Below are 18,302 nucleotides of genomic sequence, written 5' to 3' on the forward strand. Positions count from 1 at the left end.
ATCAATCAGAGTCTCCTCGAGATTCTAAATATATGAATGATTTTTTAGATAAGTTAGACTTCCCTCAGATTTCACAGGATATGTCTTCTTTATTAGATACTTCCATTACAATGGATGAGATTAAGAATGTTATTTTTTCTATGAATCTGGGGAAAGCTCCTGGCCCTGATGGGTTTACCGTTGAATTTTATAAATGTTTTGCTTCTTTATTGATTCCTTGGCTCTATAAGGTTTTTGAGGCTTCTTTGAAACTTGGTAAACTTCCGGAATCTTTTAATAGAGCATCAATTTCTTTAATACTAAAGAAGGATAAAGACCCTGCTCAATGTGCATCTTATAGACCAATATCTTTATTAAATGTTGATTCTAAAGTTTTTTCTAAGTTATTAGCAAATAGACTAGAAAAAGTACTTCCTTCTATTATTTCGGAAGACCAAACGGGTTTTATTAAAGGTCGTTACTCTTTTTATAATATTCGTACATTGTTAAATATCGTTTATACTCCCTCACAAAATGTTCCTGAGTGTGTTATTTCTTTAGATGCCGAGAAAGCTTTTGATAGAGTAGAATGGCCTTATTTATTTAAGGTGCTTGAAATGTTTAATTTTAGCTTGAAATTTATATCCTGGATTAAACTGTTATATCACTCCCCTGTAGCCTCGGTTCGTACTAACTCCTTAAACTCACCTTTTTTTCCTCTCTTTCGTGGTACTCGACAAGGCTGTCCTCTTAGTCCCCTATTATTTGATATTGCATTAGAACCTCTTGCAATTGCTATTCGAGAATCTTCAAATATTACTGGGATAACTCGGGGATTAAAGTCCCATAAATTATCACTCTATGCTGATGATTTACTTTTATATATTTCTAATCCTGAGAGATCCATTCCTGCTGTTTTAGAGTTATTAGCACAATTTGGTCTTTTCTCAGGTTATAAATTAAATCTTAGTAAGAGTGAACTTTTTCCGATTAATAAACATCTTCCCTTATATTATAAATTTCCATTTAAATTGATTAATAATTACTTTTCATATCTTGGGATTAAAATTACTTGTAAACATAAAGATTTATTTAAGACTAACTTTTTACCATTAATAGACCATATTACTCAACTTTCATCTAAATGGTTTCCCTTATATTTAACTTTGATTGGTCGTATTAATGCAGTTAAGATGTTTTTTTTGCCAAAATTTTTATATGTGTTTCAGGCATTACCAATTTTCGTTCCTAAATCTTTTTTTGATAAAGTTGACTCTAAAATTTCTTCATTTATTTGGCAGAATAAGAATCCGAGACTGGGTAAAATACATTTACAGAAAGCTAAGAGAGATGGAGGTTTAGCATTACCTAACTTTAGATTTTATTATTGGGCTATTAATATTCGACATATGAAATTTTGGTTACTTGACCGGGACATACTATCTATTCCTAAATGGGTAGCATTGGAATTACAATCTGTTCAGGGTTATACACTTGGTTCTATTTTAGGTTCCTCTCTTCCTTTTGATTCGAAACGCCTTAAGCAGGTCTCTAACCCGATAGTTAAATATGCTTTGCGCATTTGGTTTCAATTCAGAAAATTTTTTGATCTTAATCAATTCGGGTTAGCGATTCCTATTTTAGGCAACATATTTTTTCCTCCCTCTTTTACGGATCGCGCTTTTCAAACTTGGAAGACTAAGGGTATTTTACGGTTTTTGGATTTATTTTTAGATGGTTCCCTTATGTCTTTTGAACAATTATCTAATAAATATAACTTATCAAGAATACATTTTTTTAGATATTTACAAGTTAGAAATTTCCTAAGTACTATACTTTCTTCCTTTCCAATGCTTCCTCCTATATATATTTTAGATTCGATAATTAACCTTAATCCATGTCAGAAAGGTGCATCGGCTATGATTTATAATATTATTATGAAACTTAGGAAAGCTCCATTTGATAAGATTAGGGTAGATTGGGAACAGGAATTGGGGCTTACCATTTCTGTGGATGATTGGGGGCAGATTTTACAATTAGTTAATACTTCCTCTATTTGTGCTAAACATTCCCTAATTCAATTTAAAGTGGTTCATAGAGCACATATGTCCAAAGATAAGTTAGCGCGTTTTTACTCGCATATTAATCCTTTCTGTGATAGATGTTCGGGGCAGATAGCCTCTTTAACTCATATGTTTTGGTCTTGCCCTACTTTGGAAACTTTTTGGAGAGATATTTTCAATATTATTTCTAAGGTATTAAATATAGATATCTCTCCTCACCCTATTACTGCTATCTTTGGACTACCTAAAATTTCTAGTAATCTTTCCCCTTCAGCCCGTAGAATGATTGCATTTCTTACTTTAATGGCGAAAAGATGTATTTTACAACATTGGAAAGAGCTTAATGCTCCAACTACCTTTTTTTGGTTTTCTCAGACGATTTTATGTTTGAATCTGGAGAAAATTAGAAGTAACCTTTATGATTCTTCATTTAAATTTGAACAGATTTGGGGACCTTTTATTCGATATTTTCATTTAATGTAATATTTACCCTTCTTGTTTTTTTTTCACTGTTTTAATGGAGGTCGGGATTGAGGACGTGATTTTAAGTTTACCTCTGTTTGGTTTCAAGTTAGCCCATTGCTTTGCTTTGCTTTTAGGTAGTTGCACGGTGGGATTTTTTTGGGGGGTTTTTTTTTCTTTTTTTTTTCCATTGATATATATAAAATCTAGTATACTATTATGTTATCTTGGTTTCTTATGCTTAAATTACATTGTTTGTAGTATTTTCTTTTTGGTATTGTTATCTTTTGGAATTTTATTGTACTTTAACATTGTATTAATGTTTATATGGCTTACCTTTTTTGTATACTTACTCAATAAAAAGATTTAAAAAGAAAGAAAAAGAAAAGAAACTTTAATTTTAGTTCCTATTTGTCAGCATGCAGCATAAAATTGATGTCTGATAAAAAGTTAATATTTAAAGGTTTCATGATTGTAAAGCATTGATAGAATCACAACTTATGGGCTTTAATTTTGTTTTTAAAACATTTTAAATACAAAAATTATAAACAATAAATGATAAATTTATCCATAAACTGTAATACTTAAAGTCCATTGAATATTTTATCAAGGGCAGAATGTGATTAATGATGGGTAGGATTGGGCACCTTTCCAATGAAAATGACAAGTCTTCCACTTGCACGGCACCTTTAATGTAACAGAAATTGGCCAAGGTTCTTTACAGAATGATCGTCCAAAACAAAGTGATGGTGCCATGCAATTCAAGGCAAGTGGCAAATTAGATCCAAAGCTGTCTTGGTGATAGAATGGCATCTGAGTAAGGGTAGAAAATTTTGATTTGAAGACTGACCAGTTTCATAAAACAGTGATTCATATTGGGACACTTGCTGCTTGAGCTTTAATCTTTCGGACCAGTTTCCACATAGGAGCTTATCAAACACCTTACTCCAGCGCACTACATCAAATACACTGCTTTCATCAATACATATTGTTACCTCTCTGAAAAATTCTATGACTCTCTAAAAGTTTGGAGTCTTATGAACAGTTGAGCTCACTAGCTAGGGAAGGATAAACTGCCATTGGAGAGTGTCCAGAGGAGGTTTCAAAGAATGATCCTAGGAATGAAAGGGTTAACAAATGAGGAATGTTTGATGGCTCTGGGCCTGTAATCACTGCAGTTTAAATATTGAAAGTCTTGGATAGAGTGGATGTGGAGAGGATATTTCCACTGGTGGGAGAGTCTAGTACCAGAGGGCACAAGCTCATACTAGAAGGGTGTCCCTTTAGAATGGATATGAGGAGGAATTTCTTTAGCAGAGAGTGGTGAATCTGTGGAATTCATTGCCACAGACGGCTGTGGAGGCCAAGTCATTGGGTATATTTATAGCAGAGGTTGATTGGTAAGGGTGTCAAAGGTTGCACGGAGAAGAGGGCAGGTGCATGGGTTTGAGAGGGAATATAAATCAGCTATGTTTGAATGATGGAATTAATGGGCAAAATGGCTTAATTGTGCTCCTATGTCTTATGGTCTAAAAGCTCAGTAAATTAGCTTATAATATGCAATTCAGCCCATTTCCTTAACTATAAAGCCAAATGACACAAAATCATAGATGCAATGGCCCAAAGTACAAGATGTTCATGTTAACTTTAACTGCAGGAGTTGCTGATAATGGGGTGCAAATTATCTGAAGAAATGACTCTTTATTTAACTCAAATCAGAAAAAGCAGCATGTAGCAACAACTAAAAAATATCTCTTAAGCAGTTAAGACTTTGATCAGGCCTTTCTCCATTTCTCTATTCAAGGTTTCCATTTTAAGTTGCTGTCTTGTCCAAATTGGTAGAATCAGGAAAGTATACATTTTCACCATATTATTCCTCCCAAGCTATTTTGCAATAGAAAGTTCAGAGTGAGTCGAAAGCATGGAAGAAAATCTTCAACAGCTCCTCCTAAGAACAAAATATCCTCCCCATCTAGAAGGACTAGCATAGAAGGCCCATGTCAACATCATCACCTTCAAGTTTTCTTGCAAGTCATGCAATACCAATGTGAGCTGGAAAAAGATTTGCATTCCTTGATCATTGGATCAAAATCCTGGAACTCCCTACCTAACAGCACTGTGGGAGTGCCTTCATCACAAGGAATGCAGCAGTTCAAGATGGGAGATTCACCACCACCTTCTCAAGGGCAATTAGGCATAGGCATTAAATGTTAGCCTTACAAAAGGATGTTGCTGTTGCTGCATGAAGAAGAAAAATCCGTAATGAAAACCTGCAGTATAGTGTCACAAAGCATATCAGTGCATTTAAAAGTAATCCAATTCTACCAAAAACATGATAAGCAATGGCTTTCAGCAATTAGGAAATAATTGGGATAGTTTAAAAAAAAATACCTTTGTAATGTGATTCGAGTTAGGTTGGAGATAATCTTGTAATCTTCATTTAATTGATTCTTTAATCTAAGTATCCTACATTTCTCCATGACACAATCTCTACATAAAGCAGAAGCTAAGGATAAGAAAAATGCTTGATTAGTTTACCTTATTTACAAATTTTATACTCCATGCTTTTACTTCTTACAAGATGCAAATTATGTTTGTAGGCAGATAACGAAGTCTAATATTTTCTTTTAAAAGCAGTATTTTGATAATTAACAAATGCAGAATTTCACTGGTAAAGAATTAATTGGACAGGTTCTGCTACTTGAGTGCATCTACACTCCAATCTTTACTCTTATTTTAAGAAAACAGCATCAGTCTCCTCCCCTTTAGATACACAGTTCTAATATGATACAGTAACCATGCATGCCCAATAATTTCATTAGATGACTTTAAAATAGATACCATAAACAAATAGTGCTAAAATTTACAAAACTGAGTTTTACTAAAATTTCATAAATTCACACACAAAGTTGGATTTGAAGCGATTACAGAACAGGCAAAGATGATCGAGAAGAGTAAGCTCCACACAATACTAGGTACAAAACCAAGAAGGACCTGATACAAGGTTTCCCCCTATTGAGTAGTTTCAGCAAGCTCTGCCTTTATTTTTAACGCAGAAAAATAAGTTGGATAATCAGGAATTGAAAAAGAGGGGAATAAAAGGAACAAGAAATAAGCTTGCAACTGGCACAGTAGGAACATCTGCAGACAGATATTCCTACTCTAATCAAATCAAAAATGTCAGTTATGTGTATGCAGGAGGGGAGAAAGGCAGGGTGCAGTTGCAAGGGTAGTTTTCAAAATCTGAGATGTAATAGAGAGCTTCATGCATTTGAAGTTCAAGATTAGAATAACTGAAAGACAATGCTTGAAGGTATTTCATTTTCTTTTAAAAATCTGCTTTGATGATGCTTAAATCAACATTTATCAGAATCTGATTTAATATCACTGGCATACATCGTGAAATTTGTTAACTTTACAGCAGCAGTACAATGAAATACATGATAATATAGAGAAAAAAGTTAAGTATATATAATGTCTTTTAAATAATTAAGTTAAAACTAGTGCAAAATAACAGAAAATAAAAAAACTCGTGAGATAATGTTAATGGATAAATTGTCCATTTAGAAATTAGATGCCAGAGGGGAAGAAGCTGTTCCTGAATCGCTGGGTGTGTGTACCTCCCTCCCAACAGTAACAGCCTGAAGAGGGCATGTCCTGCATGTGGGGATCCTTAATGATGGATGCTCATCTTCCTAAGGCACTGCTCCGTGAAGGTGTCTTGGATACTACGGAGACTGGTACCCATGATAGAGCTGAATAATTTTACAAGTTTCTGCAACTTATTTCGATCTTGTGCAGTTTTAGGAAATCTAGAACAGGACTTAAAATTTTACTGATTGGTTGCTGATTTGTAACATTAAGTGGCTCTTTCTCTATAGAAGCTACTGCATTTCCAAATTTTGTTTTATTTTAGATTTACAGCATATGCAATAACTTTCCTTCAAGTTTTACCCTGCTTTCAAATTAGAGATATGGTTGCTTTCTGATTGTAAAGCATCAGCATTCCACTAATGCCGAGATTCGGCCAACTAATCCAATTTCTTCTCAATTATTTACAGATTATACATACTTGAAATGCATGCCTATCTAATTTAAAATAGGATCTTGAGCACTTTATTTTTATTCAATTATATATGCAAAGTCTTCTTGTAGTAACATGCTTACAATGCTGCGAAAATTGTCACCCCAGGGTGTATCTGACCCAAGTTACTCACACTACATAATGAAGTCAAGTCTTAGGCAAGTTCAGAATGAACAAGAGTACATGCTTCACACAAGTTGCTGGTGAACGCAGCAGGCCAGGCAGCATCTCTAGGAAGAGGTACAGTCGACGTTTCAGGCTGAGACCCTTCATCAGGACTAACTGAAGGAAGAGTTAGTAAGAGTTTGATGCTTGAATTTCCAGCATCTGCAGAATTCCTGTTGTAAGAGTACATGCTTTCTTATATCAGGTCCTGGAAAAATTAAAGATCTTGTAGTTAGGATCCTTTTGGAAAGACTGATCACAGTATGATTTAATTGGTTTTACAGATGAAGGGTGCAAGGTTTGATCAAAAACCAGTGTATTCTGCCGACACAGGGGACACTGCAAAGGGATGAGAGAAGAGCTGGCGAACATACACTGTGAACACAGGCTATAATGTGGGTTAATTGAGGAACAGTGGAAGATTTTCCAGGTGATTTTTCACAGTGATTAACAAAAGTATGTTCCAGTTAAAAGCAAAGACAATAAAGATGGGGAGACCCTACCTTGGATAACACAGGAAATAAAGAAAGGCATCAAACTAAGAGCTTATGGATACAGTTGCCAAAAATAGTAGGAAATTTTAAAAGAACAACGAAGAACCAGTATGCAAGAACAAAGGGATGATAGAATATGAATGTATAGTTGCAAACAGCATAGTAAAAGTATAAAGCAGAAAAGGGTGGCTAAATGAATATGGGTACCTTAGAAGATGAGAAAGGGGATCTAATAGTCAGCAGTGTGGAAATGACCTGGGCTTCAAACAACTATTTTGTGTCAGTCTTCACAGTGGAGGACATGCTAAAGACAAATGCATGAATGTAATGAGAAGTGAGGATCACAATACAATCGCTATCACTAAAGAGAGAGGTAGTTGATCCCCTGGTCCGAATAGAATGCATTCCAGGGTACTGAAAGAAATGGTGCAAGTTATTGCAGCAGTATTTCTGATAATTTACCAAGCAGATTGGAAGACAGCAAGTATCATGCCACTATTTAAAAAAAAAAGTATGTAGGCAGAAGGTGAGTAAGTATAGGCCAGTTAGCTTAATGCCTGTAGCTGGGCGAATGCTTGAAGCTATCATTAAGGAAAACCAAGCTGGCTGGATAGAAATAATTCCATCAGGCAGACTCAGTATGAACTCAGGAAGCACAGTCCAGCTTGATAAATTTACTGGAGGTCTTTGAAGATGTAATGAGTGCAGTGATAGAGGGGTTCAGGTGGATGTTGTATACTTGCATTTCCAAAAGGTGTCTGATAAGCAGCAAAAAACACTTAACTATAAGGTAGGGATGCATGGAGTTGAGATAATGTAATGGTATTGACAGAGGATTGGTTAACCAAGAGGCAGAGAGTTAGGATTTGGTCAGCAACCAGTGGTGAGTGGAATGCCACAGGGCCCTCAACTGTTCATGATATATATTAATAATTTGAAAGAGAGGACAAAGACTAGCATATCTAGTTTTGCTGATTACACTAAATTGAATGGAAAAATAAATTGTGCAGAGGAAGTGGAGCATTAAAGTGAGGTCATCCATTTTGGAAAAGAAAATAGAAGATGAGATTATTATTTAAATAGTGAAAGACTGCAGCATGCTGTTGTGAAGAAGTACTTGGGAATGCTTGTGCACGAATCCCATGAGGTTGGTTTGCAGGTTTGTTGGTTCCATCATGTGCACTAGGCTCTTCACCATAGAGGACATCTTCAATAAGTCCTCATCTCATTGCTAACATCAGGGAGAAGGTACAGGAACCTGAAAACACACACCCAACATTTTAGGAACACCTCTTCCCCTCCACCATTAGATTTCTGAACGGATCATGAACTCATGAACACTTCCTTCACTTTTTGCATTAAATCTTTTGATATAGAATTTTTATTCTAACTGATGTAATTTTATTTTAAGAATTGCACTGTACTGCTCCTGCAAATAACAAATTTCACAACATATGTCAGTGATGATTTCAATTTTCCACACCAAGACTGGGAAGCCCATTCTGTAAAAGGGCTGGATGGTTTGGAGTTTGTCAAATGTGTGCAAGATAGTTTTTTGCAGCAATACTTAGAGGTACCAACAAGAGAAGGGGCAGTGTTGGATCTCCTGTTAGGGAATGAGATAGGGCAGGTGACGGAGGTATGTGTTGGGGAGCACTTCGGGTCCAGTGATCACAATACCATTAGTTTCAATATAATTATGGAGAAGGATAGGACTGGACCCAGGGTTGAGATTTTTGACTGAAGAAAGGCTAACTTTGAGGAGATGCGAAAGGATTTAGAAGGAGTGGATTGGGACAATTTGTTTTGTGGGAAGGATGTAATAGAGAAATGGAGGTCATTAAAAGGTGGAATTTTGAGTATACTGGATCTTTATGTTCCTGTTAGGTTGAAAGGAAAGGTTAAAAGTTTGAGAGAGCCATGGTTTTCAAGGGATAATGGAAACTTGGTTCGGAAAAAGAGAGGGATCTACAATAAATATAGGCATCTTGGAGTTAATGAGGTGCTTGAGGAATATAAAGAATGTAAAAAGAATCTTGAGAAAGAAATTAGAAAAACTAAAAGAAGATATGAGGCTGCTTTGGCAAGTAAGGTGAAAGTAAATCCAAAGGGTTTCTACAGTTATATTAATAGCAAAACGATAGTGAGGGATAAAATTGGTCCCTTAGAGAATCAGAGTGGATGGCTATGTGCAGAGCCAAAAGAGATGGGGGAGATTTTGAACAATTTCTTTTCTTCGGTATTCACTAAGGAGAAGGATATTGAATTGTGTAAGGTAAAGGAAACAAGAAGGGTAGTTATGGAAAGTATGATGATTAAAGAGGAGGAAGTACTGGCACTTTTAAGGAATATAAAAGTGGATAAGTCTCCGGGTCCAGACAAGATATTCCCTAGGACGTTGAGGGAAGTTAGTGTGGAAATAGCAGGGGCACTGACAGAAATATTTCAAATGTCATGAGAAATGGGGATGATGTCGGAGGATTGGCGTATTGCTCATGTGGTTCCATTGTTTAAAAAGGGTTCTAAGAATTATCCCCATAGGAGATAATTCTCCTAGGAATTATCGGCCTCTGAGTTTGACGTCAGTGGTGGGTAAACTGATGGAAATTATTCTTAGAGATGAAATATATAATTATCTGGATAGAGAGGGTCTGATTAGGAACAGTCAACATAGATTTGTGCGTGGAAGATCATGTTTGAAAAATCTTATTGAATTTTTTGATAAGGTTACTAGGAAAGTTGACGAGGGTAAAGCGGTGGATGTTGTCTTCAGTAACACCTCTGACAAGGTCCCACACGGAAGATTAGTTAGGAAGGTTCAATCGTTAGGCATTAATATCGAAGTAGTAAAATGGATTCAGCAGTGGCTGGATGGGAGACGCCAGAGAGTGGTGGTGGATAACTGTGTGTCAGATTGGAGGGCAGTGTGTAGCGGTGTGCCTCAGGGATCTGTACTGGGTCCAATGTTGTTTGTCATATGATCGGGATGATGGGGTGGTAAATTGGGATTAGTAAGTATGCAAATGGTACTAAGATAGGTGACGTTGTGGATAATGAAGTAGGTTTTCAAAGCAGAGAGATTTAGGCCAGTTAGAAGAGTGGGCTGAAAGATGGCAGATGGAGTTTAATGCTGAAAAATGTGAGGTGCTACATTTTGGTAGGACTAATCAAAATAGGACATACATGGTAAATGGTAGGGCATTGAGGAATGCTGTAGAACAGAGGGATCTAGGAATAATGGTGCATAGTTCCCTGAAGGTGGAATCTCATGTGGATAGGGTGGTGAAGAAAGCTTTTGGTATGCTGGCCTTTATTAATCAGAGCATTGAATATAGGAGTTGGGATGTAATGTTGAGATTCTATAAGGCATTGGTAAGGCCAAATTTGGAGTATTGTGTACAGTTCTGGTCACTGAATTATAGGAAAGATGTCAATAAAATTGAGAGAGTACAGAGGAGGTTTACTAAGATGTTGCCTGGATTTCATCTCCTAAGTTACAGAGAAAGGTTGAACAAGTTAGGACTTTATTCTTTGGAGCGTAGAAGGTTGAGGGGGGACTTGATAGAGGTGTTTAAAATATGAGGGAGATTGATAAGTGTTGACGTGGATAGGCTTTTTCCATTGAGAATGGGGGAGATTCAAACAAGAGGACGTGAGTTGAGAGTTAAAGGACAAAAGTTTAGGGGTAACATGAGGGGGAACTTCTTTACTCAGACAGTGGTAGCTGTGTGGAATGAACTTCCAGCAGAAGTGGTTGAAGCAGGTTCGATGTTGTCATTTAAAGTTAAATTGGATAGATATATGGACAGGAACGGAATGGAGGGTTATGGGCTGAGTGCAGGTCAGTGGGACTAGGTGAGAGTTAAGAGTTCGGCACGGCCTAAAAGGGCTGAGATGGCCTGTTTCCGTGCTGTAATTGTTATATGGTTATATGTTATATGATAAACCTGATTCTGATTCTAATTGCGAGGTGTAAAAGGGTCATCATGAAGGCATGAAAGTAGCCCTTCACTGATAAGAGTGATTGAATACGAGAGCAAGGGTGTTATGCTGCAACTGTACAGGTAACTGATGAGGCTGCATCTGCAATACTATGTGCAGTACTGGTCACTTTCCCTGAGAAAAGATATACTTTGAAGGGAGTGCAGAGGAGGTTCACCTGGTTGATTTTGGAGATAAGGGGGTTAAGCCTATGAGGTGAGATTGAAGCCTGTGACTACTCACTGGAATTCAGAAGAATAAAAGGGGATCTTAAAGAAATATATAAACTTAGGATATAGGTATAAATTTACATATGTATAAATTTAAATTTATATATAGATTTACACCATACGCTGCATCCGCAAAACAAACAGCATTATGAAGAACCCCAAGCACCCCTCATACAAACTCTTCTCCATCCTGCCATCTGGCAAAAGGCACCGAAGCATTCGGGCTCTCACGACCAGACTATGTAACAGTTTCTTCCCCCAAGCCATCAGACTCCTCAATACCCAGAGCCTGGACTGACACCAACCTACTGCCCTCTACTGTGCCTATTGTCTTGTTTATTATTTATTGTAATGCCTGCAGTGTTTTGTGCACTTTATGCAGTCCTGGGTAGGTCTGTAGTCTAGTGTAGTTTTTGTGTTGTTTTACGTTGTTCAGTGTAGTTTCTGTATTGTTTCATGTAGCACCATGGTCCTGAAAAACGTTGTCTTGTTTTAACTGTGTACTGTACCAGCAGTTGTGGTCGAAATGACAATAAAAGGTGACTTGATTTGACTTGAAAGAGATAGATTAGATAGATGAAGGAAAGTTGTTTCCATTGGTAGGTGAGACTAGAATTAGGGGATAGAGTCTAAAGATTTGGGGATAGATTTAGGATGGAAATGATGAACCACTATTGCTTTTCCCAAAAAGTCATGAATCTGTGGAATTCTCTGCCTGGAGAAAGGTTAGAGGCTTAAAAATACTCAAGACACAGTTAGAAAGAGGAATTAAGGGTTATGAAGAAAATGCATGGTATAAGGAGATAAGTCCACAACCAAATCAGCCATGATCTTTATGACCAGTGGAGCAGGCTCGATTGACCAGGTGGCCCATGCTTGCTTCTATTTCTGAAGTTCCTCAAACAAATTAAGCTGATTATAGAAGCCGGCAAACAGAAGACAAATATAAGACCTACTCAGCCTTCTGAACGTAAACCAGGGTATAAGAGTGGCTGAATGAGCTCTATTCCCAGGAGTGTTATGGAATGCTAAGTTTTCTGGTTTGTACCTAGCTTCTGAAACAGTGATGAATGGGAAAGGGTTGAGTGTGATTTTTGTTTTGTAAGACAGGTAAGAAACAAGCACAGACACAGCTAGAGAAAAGCTATTAACGGATGTCAATTAATATGGGATTAGGTCCTCAAATGTGACTATAGGACTGCTTTGATTACCACAGACTAAAATAACTGGGTTGAACCGAGGGTAATTCTTTTATATATAAAGAGAAAGGGGTATTTATTCTTATGAATCTATTGAAAACAGGTGATCCTCCAATTTTCAACATCAAATTCAGGGAAGTGGTACAGAACAGAAGACGGCGGCATGATGCAACGCGCAGCGGCCACTCTGGTGATGCATATCTGTTATCTGCCAAGTCAGGTGCCGTGCACAATCCTGATTTGATGGAGACATACGTGAGAGCTCGGAGGAACATCTGGTGAAACTTCTGAAATGCCTGTTTAGCTGCCGCTGCTACTGTGTGATCCAGAACCTCCGGAGGGGAAGGCCCCAAGTCCTTGGCTTTGCTTGTTGCTTGGCGGCCGGGGCGGGGTTGAAGCATTCGGCAAAGATGGTGCTCGGTGTCGGAGGCTCGAAGTTTTTGGACGGACTCAGAGTCGGCTGTGGTCGGGTGCTTCCAGGGTGCTGCATCGGCAAGTTTGCGGCGCTGGAGGTTCATGGCAGGGAGAGTTTCTCCCTTCTACCGTCTGCGTGAGATGATAGGGTTATCGGGACTTTGAGACTTTTTTTTACCGTGCCCATGGTCTGCTCTTTATCAAATTACGGTATTGCTTTGCAGTGTTCTAACTATATGTTATAATTATGTGGTTTTTGTCAGTTTTAGTCTTGGTCTGTCCTGTGTTTCTGTGATATCATACTGGAGGAACATTTTATCATTTCTTAATGCATGCATTTCTAAACGACAATAAAGGAGGACTGAGTGTCCTCATAATCTAATCTAATCTAATCATAAGGGAAAATTGTAAGGCATATAAAACTAAAAATTCAAAAATCGAAATGTCAGCAGTTCAAAGGTATTAACCCCCCTTTGCTCAGTACTTAGTTGAATCACCTCTCGCAGCTATTACAGCCAGCAGTCATTTTGGATAAGTCTCTATTAACGTTGCCCAACGTGATGGAGCAAGATTTTCCCATTCCTCCTTGCAAAATTGCTCAAGTTGTGCGAGGTTAGTTGGGGCGCAGCAATGGACAGCAATCTTGAGGTCTTACCAGAGATGTTCGATTGGATTAAGGTAAGGACTCTGATTGGGACATTCAAGGACATCTATTTTCTTCACTTGAAGCTACTCCTCCGGCAGTGTGCTTCGGGTCATTGAAAGACTAACTTCCGTCCCAGTTTAAACTTGCTGACAGAGGTTAGTAGGCTTTTATCCAGGACCCCTCTGTACTTAGCAACATTCATCTTCCCATCAATCCTGATCAGATTTCCAATGCCTGCTGCTGAAAAGCATTCCCATAGCATGATGCTGCCTCCATCGTGCTTTACAGTAGGGATGATGTTATGTGGCTGATGCGCAGTATTAGATTTACGTGATACATCCCACTTCATGTTAAAGCCAAAAAGTTGACCTTCAGTGTCATCTGGCCACAAGACATTCTTCTCCATCTTTACGGTATCTTCTAAGTAATGCCTGGAAAGACTTTGCAAAGCATGAATATGCTTATTTTAGCCAGGGCTTCTTCAATATATACCCTTTTTGTGCAAGGCCTTAGAGATTGCACAGTCATGAACTTCTCCAGTTGCAGCACTGACTTTTGCAGCTCACTCAGAGTGACTGCTGGCATCACAGTAGTCTCCCTTGAAGGTGCCATTCTTCTCCAGTGACTAAATTCAGAGGGGCGGCCTGACCTAGGTAGTGTGGCTGTCGTTTCACGTCTTTTTTCCCACTTTTTCATGATGTACTGCACTGAGCTCCATGATATGTTCAGTCCCTTTGAGATACTCTTGCACTTTCCCCAGATTTGTACTTCTCTATTATCATTTTCCTGACTTGTCTTGAATGCTTTTTTGTCTTCATTATGGTATGGTTTGTTGAAAATCTACCATACTGTTGGACCTTACAGAGAGAGTGGGGGTATTTATTATTATGAATTCACACACACACTTACAGTATATGTCTTAGGCATATGTAAAAAAAATTCTGTAAAACGAAGATGCTTTCAAAAATAACGAAATGAAAAGTTTCTAAGTATCCAAAAATCTACTACAAAGAACAGTAAGCAGTAAAACAAAAATATTTGATGTGACCACTCTTTCACCTTCAAAACTGCATAAATTCTCTTTGGTACACTGTCATACAGTTTTATAAGAAAATTGGATGGTACGTTGTTCCAAGCAGCTTAGAGAACTTGCCACAGTTCTTATGCAGACTTGGGTTTCCTCTCCAGGTATTCCCAAACCGCGCTGATGATGTGGAGGCCATACCATTTGTTGCAGAACTTCGTGTTCTTCATTTCACTGAAGATAGCTCTTTAAAGACTTTGGCCAGGTGACTGGGGTCATTATCCTGCTGCTGAATAAATTTGAGACGAATCAGACGCCTCCCTGATGGCATTGCGTGATGGATGAGAATCTGCTTGTACTTCTCAGCACAGAGAATTCCATTAACTTCAACAAGATCATCAACTCCATTTACAGAAATGAAGCCACAAACCTGCAGCAAGGGAACCTCCACCATGCTTCACTGTTGACTACAGACACTCATCCATGTAGTGCTCTCCAGTTCTTCTATGGACATGCCTCCTATTTCAGACAAAAATTGCAAATTTTGACTCATCAGTCCAGAGCGCTTGCTGCTATTGTTCAGCAACCCAATCTTTATATTTTTGTGTGTGGGCGAGTCTCTTGGCTTTGTTTCCACTTTGGAAGAATGGATTTTTGGCAAAATTCTCCATGATGAACACTTCTGACAAGATTTCTACAGACTATAGAGGGATGTACTGGGGTTCCAGTGGTTTCTATAAGTTCAAAGCTGATAATAATGCTGGACTTCTTCCAATTTAGAACAGATGTCAGCTTGATGCATCTCTCATCTGCTGCACTCAGTTTCTGTGGCGAACTAGTTTTTCTGGTCCTCAACCTTAGACCAGAAGACCTTTGATGCCATGTCTAATCAAAAACCTATCACTCACTGCCTTAATTACACCTAACAACTTGGCCTCCACAGCTGTCTTTGGTAAGAAATTCCACAAATTCGCCACTCTCTGACTGAAGAAATTTTTCAGCGTCTCTGTTTTAAATGGACACTTCTCTATCTTGAGGACATGCCCTCTTGTCCTAGACTCCCCCATTATGAGAAACATCCTTTCCACATCTACTCTGTCTAGGCTTTTCAACATTCAAAAGGTTTCAATGAGATCCCTCTCATCCTTCCAAATTCCAGCAAGTACAGACCCAGAGCTATCAAATGTTCCTCGTATGATAACCCTTTCATTCCCAGAATCATCCTAGTGAACCTCCTCTGAACCCTCTCCAATGCCAGCATATTTTTTCTTGGATGAGGAGCCCAAAACTGTTCACAATACTCAAGGTGAGGCATCTCCAGTGCCTTATAAAGCCTCAGCATCACATCCCTATTCTTGTATTCTACACATCTTGAAATCAATGCTAACATTGCATTTGCCTTCCTCACCACCAACTCTACCTACAAGTTAACCTTTTGGGTGTTCTGTACAAGGACTTCCAAATCCCTTTAAATCTCAGATTTTTGGATTTTCTTCCTATTTAGAAAATAGTCTGTGCATTTATTTCTTCTACCGAAGTGTATCACCATGCATTTTCCAACATTGTATTTCATTGGCCACTTTGTTGCCCATTCTCCAAATCTGTCAAAGTCCTTCTGCAGCCTACCTGTTTCATCAACACTACCTGCCCCAATCATCATAACATCTGCAAACTTGGCAACAAAGCCACCTATCTATTCCATCATCTAAGTCAACATAAAAAGAAGCAGTCCCAACACAAACCCCTGTGGACCACCACTTATTACCTGCAGCCAACTAGAAAAGGATCCTTTTATTCCCACTCACTTCCTCCTACCAATCAGCCAATGCTCTAACCATGCCAGTAACTTTCCTGTAATACCATGGGCTCTTAACTTGGTAAGCAGCCTCATATGTGGCACCCTGTCAAAGGCCTTCTGAAAGTCCAAACATACAACATCCACTGCATCTCTTTCATCTATCCCACTTGTAATCTTCTCAAAGAATTCCAACAGCTTGGTCAAGGAAAAACTTTCCCTTAAGGAAACCATGCTGACTTTGTCCTATCCTGTCCTGTGTCACCAAGTACTCCATAACCTCATCCTTAACAATTGATTCCAACGTTTTCCCAACCACTGAGGTCAGGCCAACTGGTTTATAATTTCCTTTCGGCTGCCTTCCTCCTTTCTTAAAGAGTGGAGTGACATGTGCAATTTTCCATCTGGCACCATGACAGATTCCAATGATTTATGCAAGATCGTTGCTAATACCTTCACAATTTCTACCTCTTTCAGAACACTAGGGTGCAGTTCATCTGGTCCGGGTGACTTATGTACCTTTAGGTCTTTCAGCTTTTTGAGCACCTTCTTGCTTGTAATAGTAACAGATCTCACTTCTCTTCCCTCACACCCTTCAACATCTGGCACACAGCTAGTGTCTCCAAGTGAAGACTGATGTAAAATACTCATTTAGTTCATCTGCCATCTCTCTGTCCCCTGTTATTATTTATTCGGCCTTATTTTCTAATGGTCCTATATCCAATCTCATCTCTTTTTTATTTTTTACATACTTGAAAAAACTTTTACTATCCACTTTGATATTGTTTGCTAGCTTGCTTTCATATTTCATCTTTTCCCTCCTAGTGATTTTTTTAGTTGCTCTCTGTAGGTTTTTAAAAGCTTCCCAATCCTCTGTCTTCCCTCTAATTTTTGCTTTGTTGTATGCCCTCTCTTTTGCATTTACATTAGCTTTGACTTCTCTTGTTAGCCGTGGTTGCACTATTTCACCATCTGAGTACATCTTTGTTTTTGGAATCCATCCATTCTGATTTCTGCATTTTCCCCAGGAATTCAGGCCATTGCTGCTGTGCCATCATGCATGCCTGCCAGCAGTTCCTTCTAATTTACTTTGGCGAACTCCTCTCTCACACCACTGTAATTTCCTTTACTCCACTGAAATACTGCTAAATCAGGATTTACTTTCTATTAAATTTCAAGTTGAGCACAATCATACTATGATCACTGCTTCCTAAGGGTTCTTTTACCTTAAGCTCCTTAATCGCCTCTGGTTCATCACATACTATGCAATCCAGTATAGTGGATCCCCTTGTATGCTCAAGGATGAACTGCTCTGAAAAGCCATCTCGTAGGCATTCAACAAACTCACTCCCTTGAGATCCATTACCAATCTGATTTTCTCAATCTATCTGCAAGTTAAAATCTCCCATGACTATCATAACATTGCCCTTTTGACACACCTTTTCTATTTTCCATTTTAAGCTACTGCTGGGAGGCCTATATATAGCTGCCATCAGGGTCCTTTTACCCTTGCAGTTTCTTAACCCAACCCACAAGGATCCAACATCTTCTGATCCTATGTCACATTTTTCTACTGATTTGATGCCATTCTTCCCAGATGCCACCCTCTCTGCCTACCTTCCTATCCCTCTGATACAACGCGTAACCTCAGACATTGAAACTTGCCCATTTCCTAGTGCTTCTTCAGAAGAGCTTGGACAGCACATCTTTAAACACTTATCTGCTTTGAAATAACCCTGTTGATGCAGGATGACCACCTTGTTTCT

The 18,302-nt window shown here is 38.4% G+C and overlaps 1 protein-coding gene across 10 annotated transcripts in view; it reads right to left on the bottom strand.

Annotated features, from left to right (window-relative positions):
- Nucleotides 1–18,302, bottom strand: part of usp48 (ubiquitin specific peptidase 48) — a 243,158-nt gene that overhangs the window by 77,894 nt on the left and 146,962 nt on the right. For 6 of the 10 annotated variants that reach the window (XR_010016075.1, XR_010016074.1, XR_010016076.1 and 3 more), the window contains one exon: nucleotides 4,896–5,010. Coding sequence is in view for 5 of the 10 variants with exons in the window: in XM_063033067.1 (XP_062889137.1) it covers nucleotides 4,896–5,010 (115 nt within the window). In the remaining 5 variants the exon portion in view is untranslated. Of the gene's footprint in view, nucleotides 1–4,611; nucleotides 4,743–4,895; nucleotides 5,011–6,739; nucleotides 8,506–15,171; nucleotides 15,261–18,302 lie in introns of those variants that run through there. The other 4 variants (XR_010016077.1, XM_063033069.1, XR_010016078.1 and 1 more) reach the window with 4 other exon arrangements.

Source organism: Mobula hypostoma, chromosome 25 (genome assembly GCF_963921235.1).
Source record: "Mobula hypostoma chromosome 25, sMobHyp1.1, whole genome shotgun sequence".
In the NCBI taxonomy this organism is placed as follows: Eukaryota; Metazoa; Chordata; class Chondrichthyes; order Myliobatiformes; family Myliobatidae; genus Mobula; species Mobula hypostoma.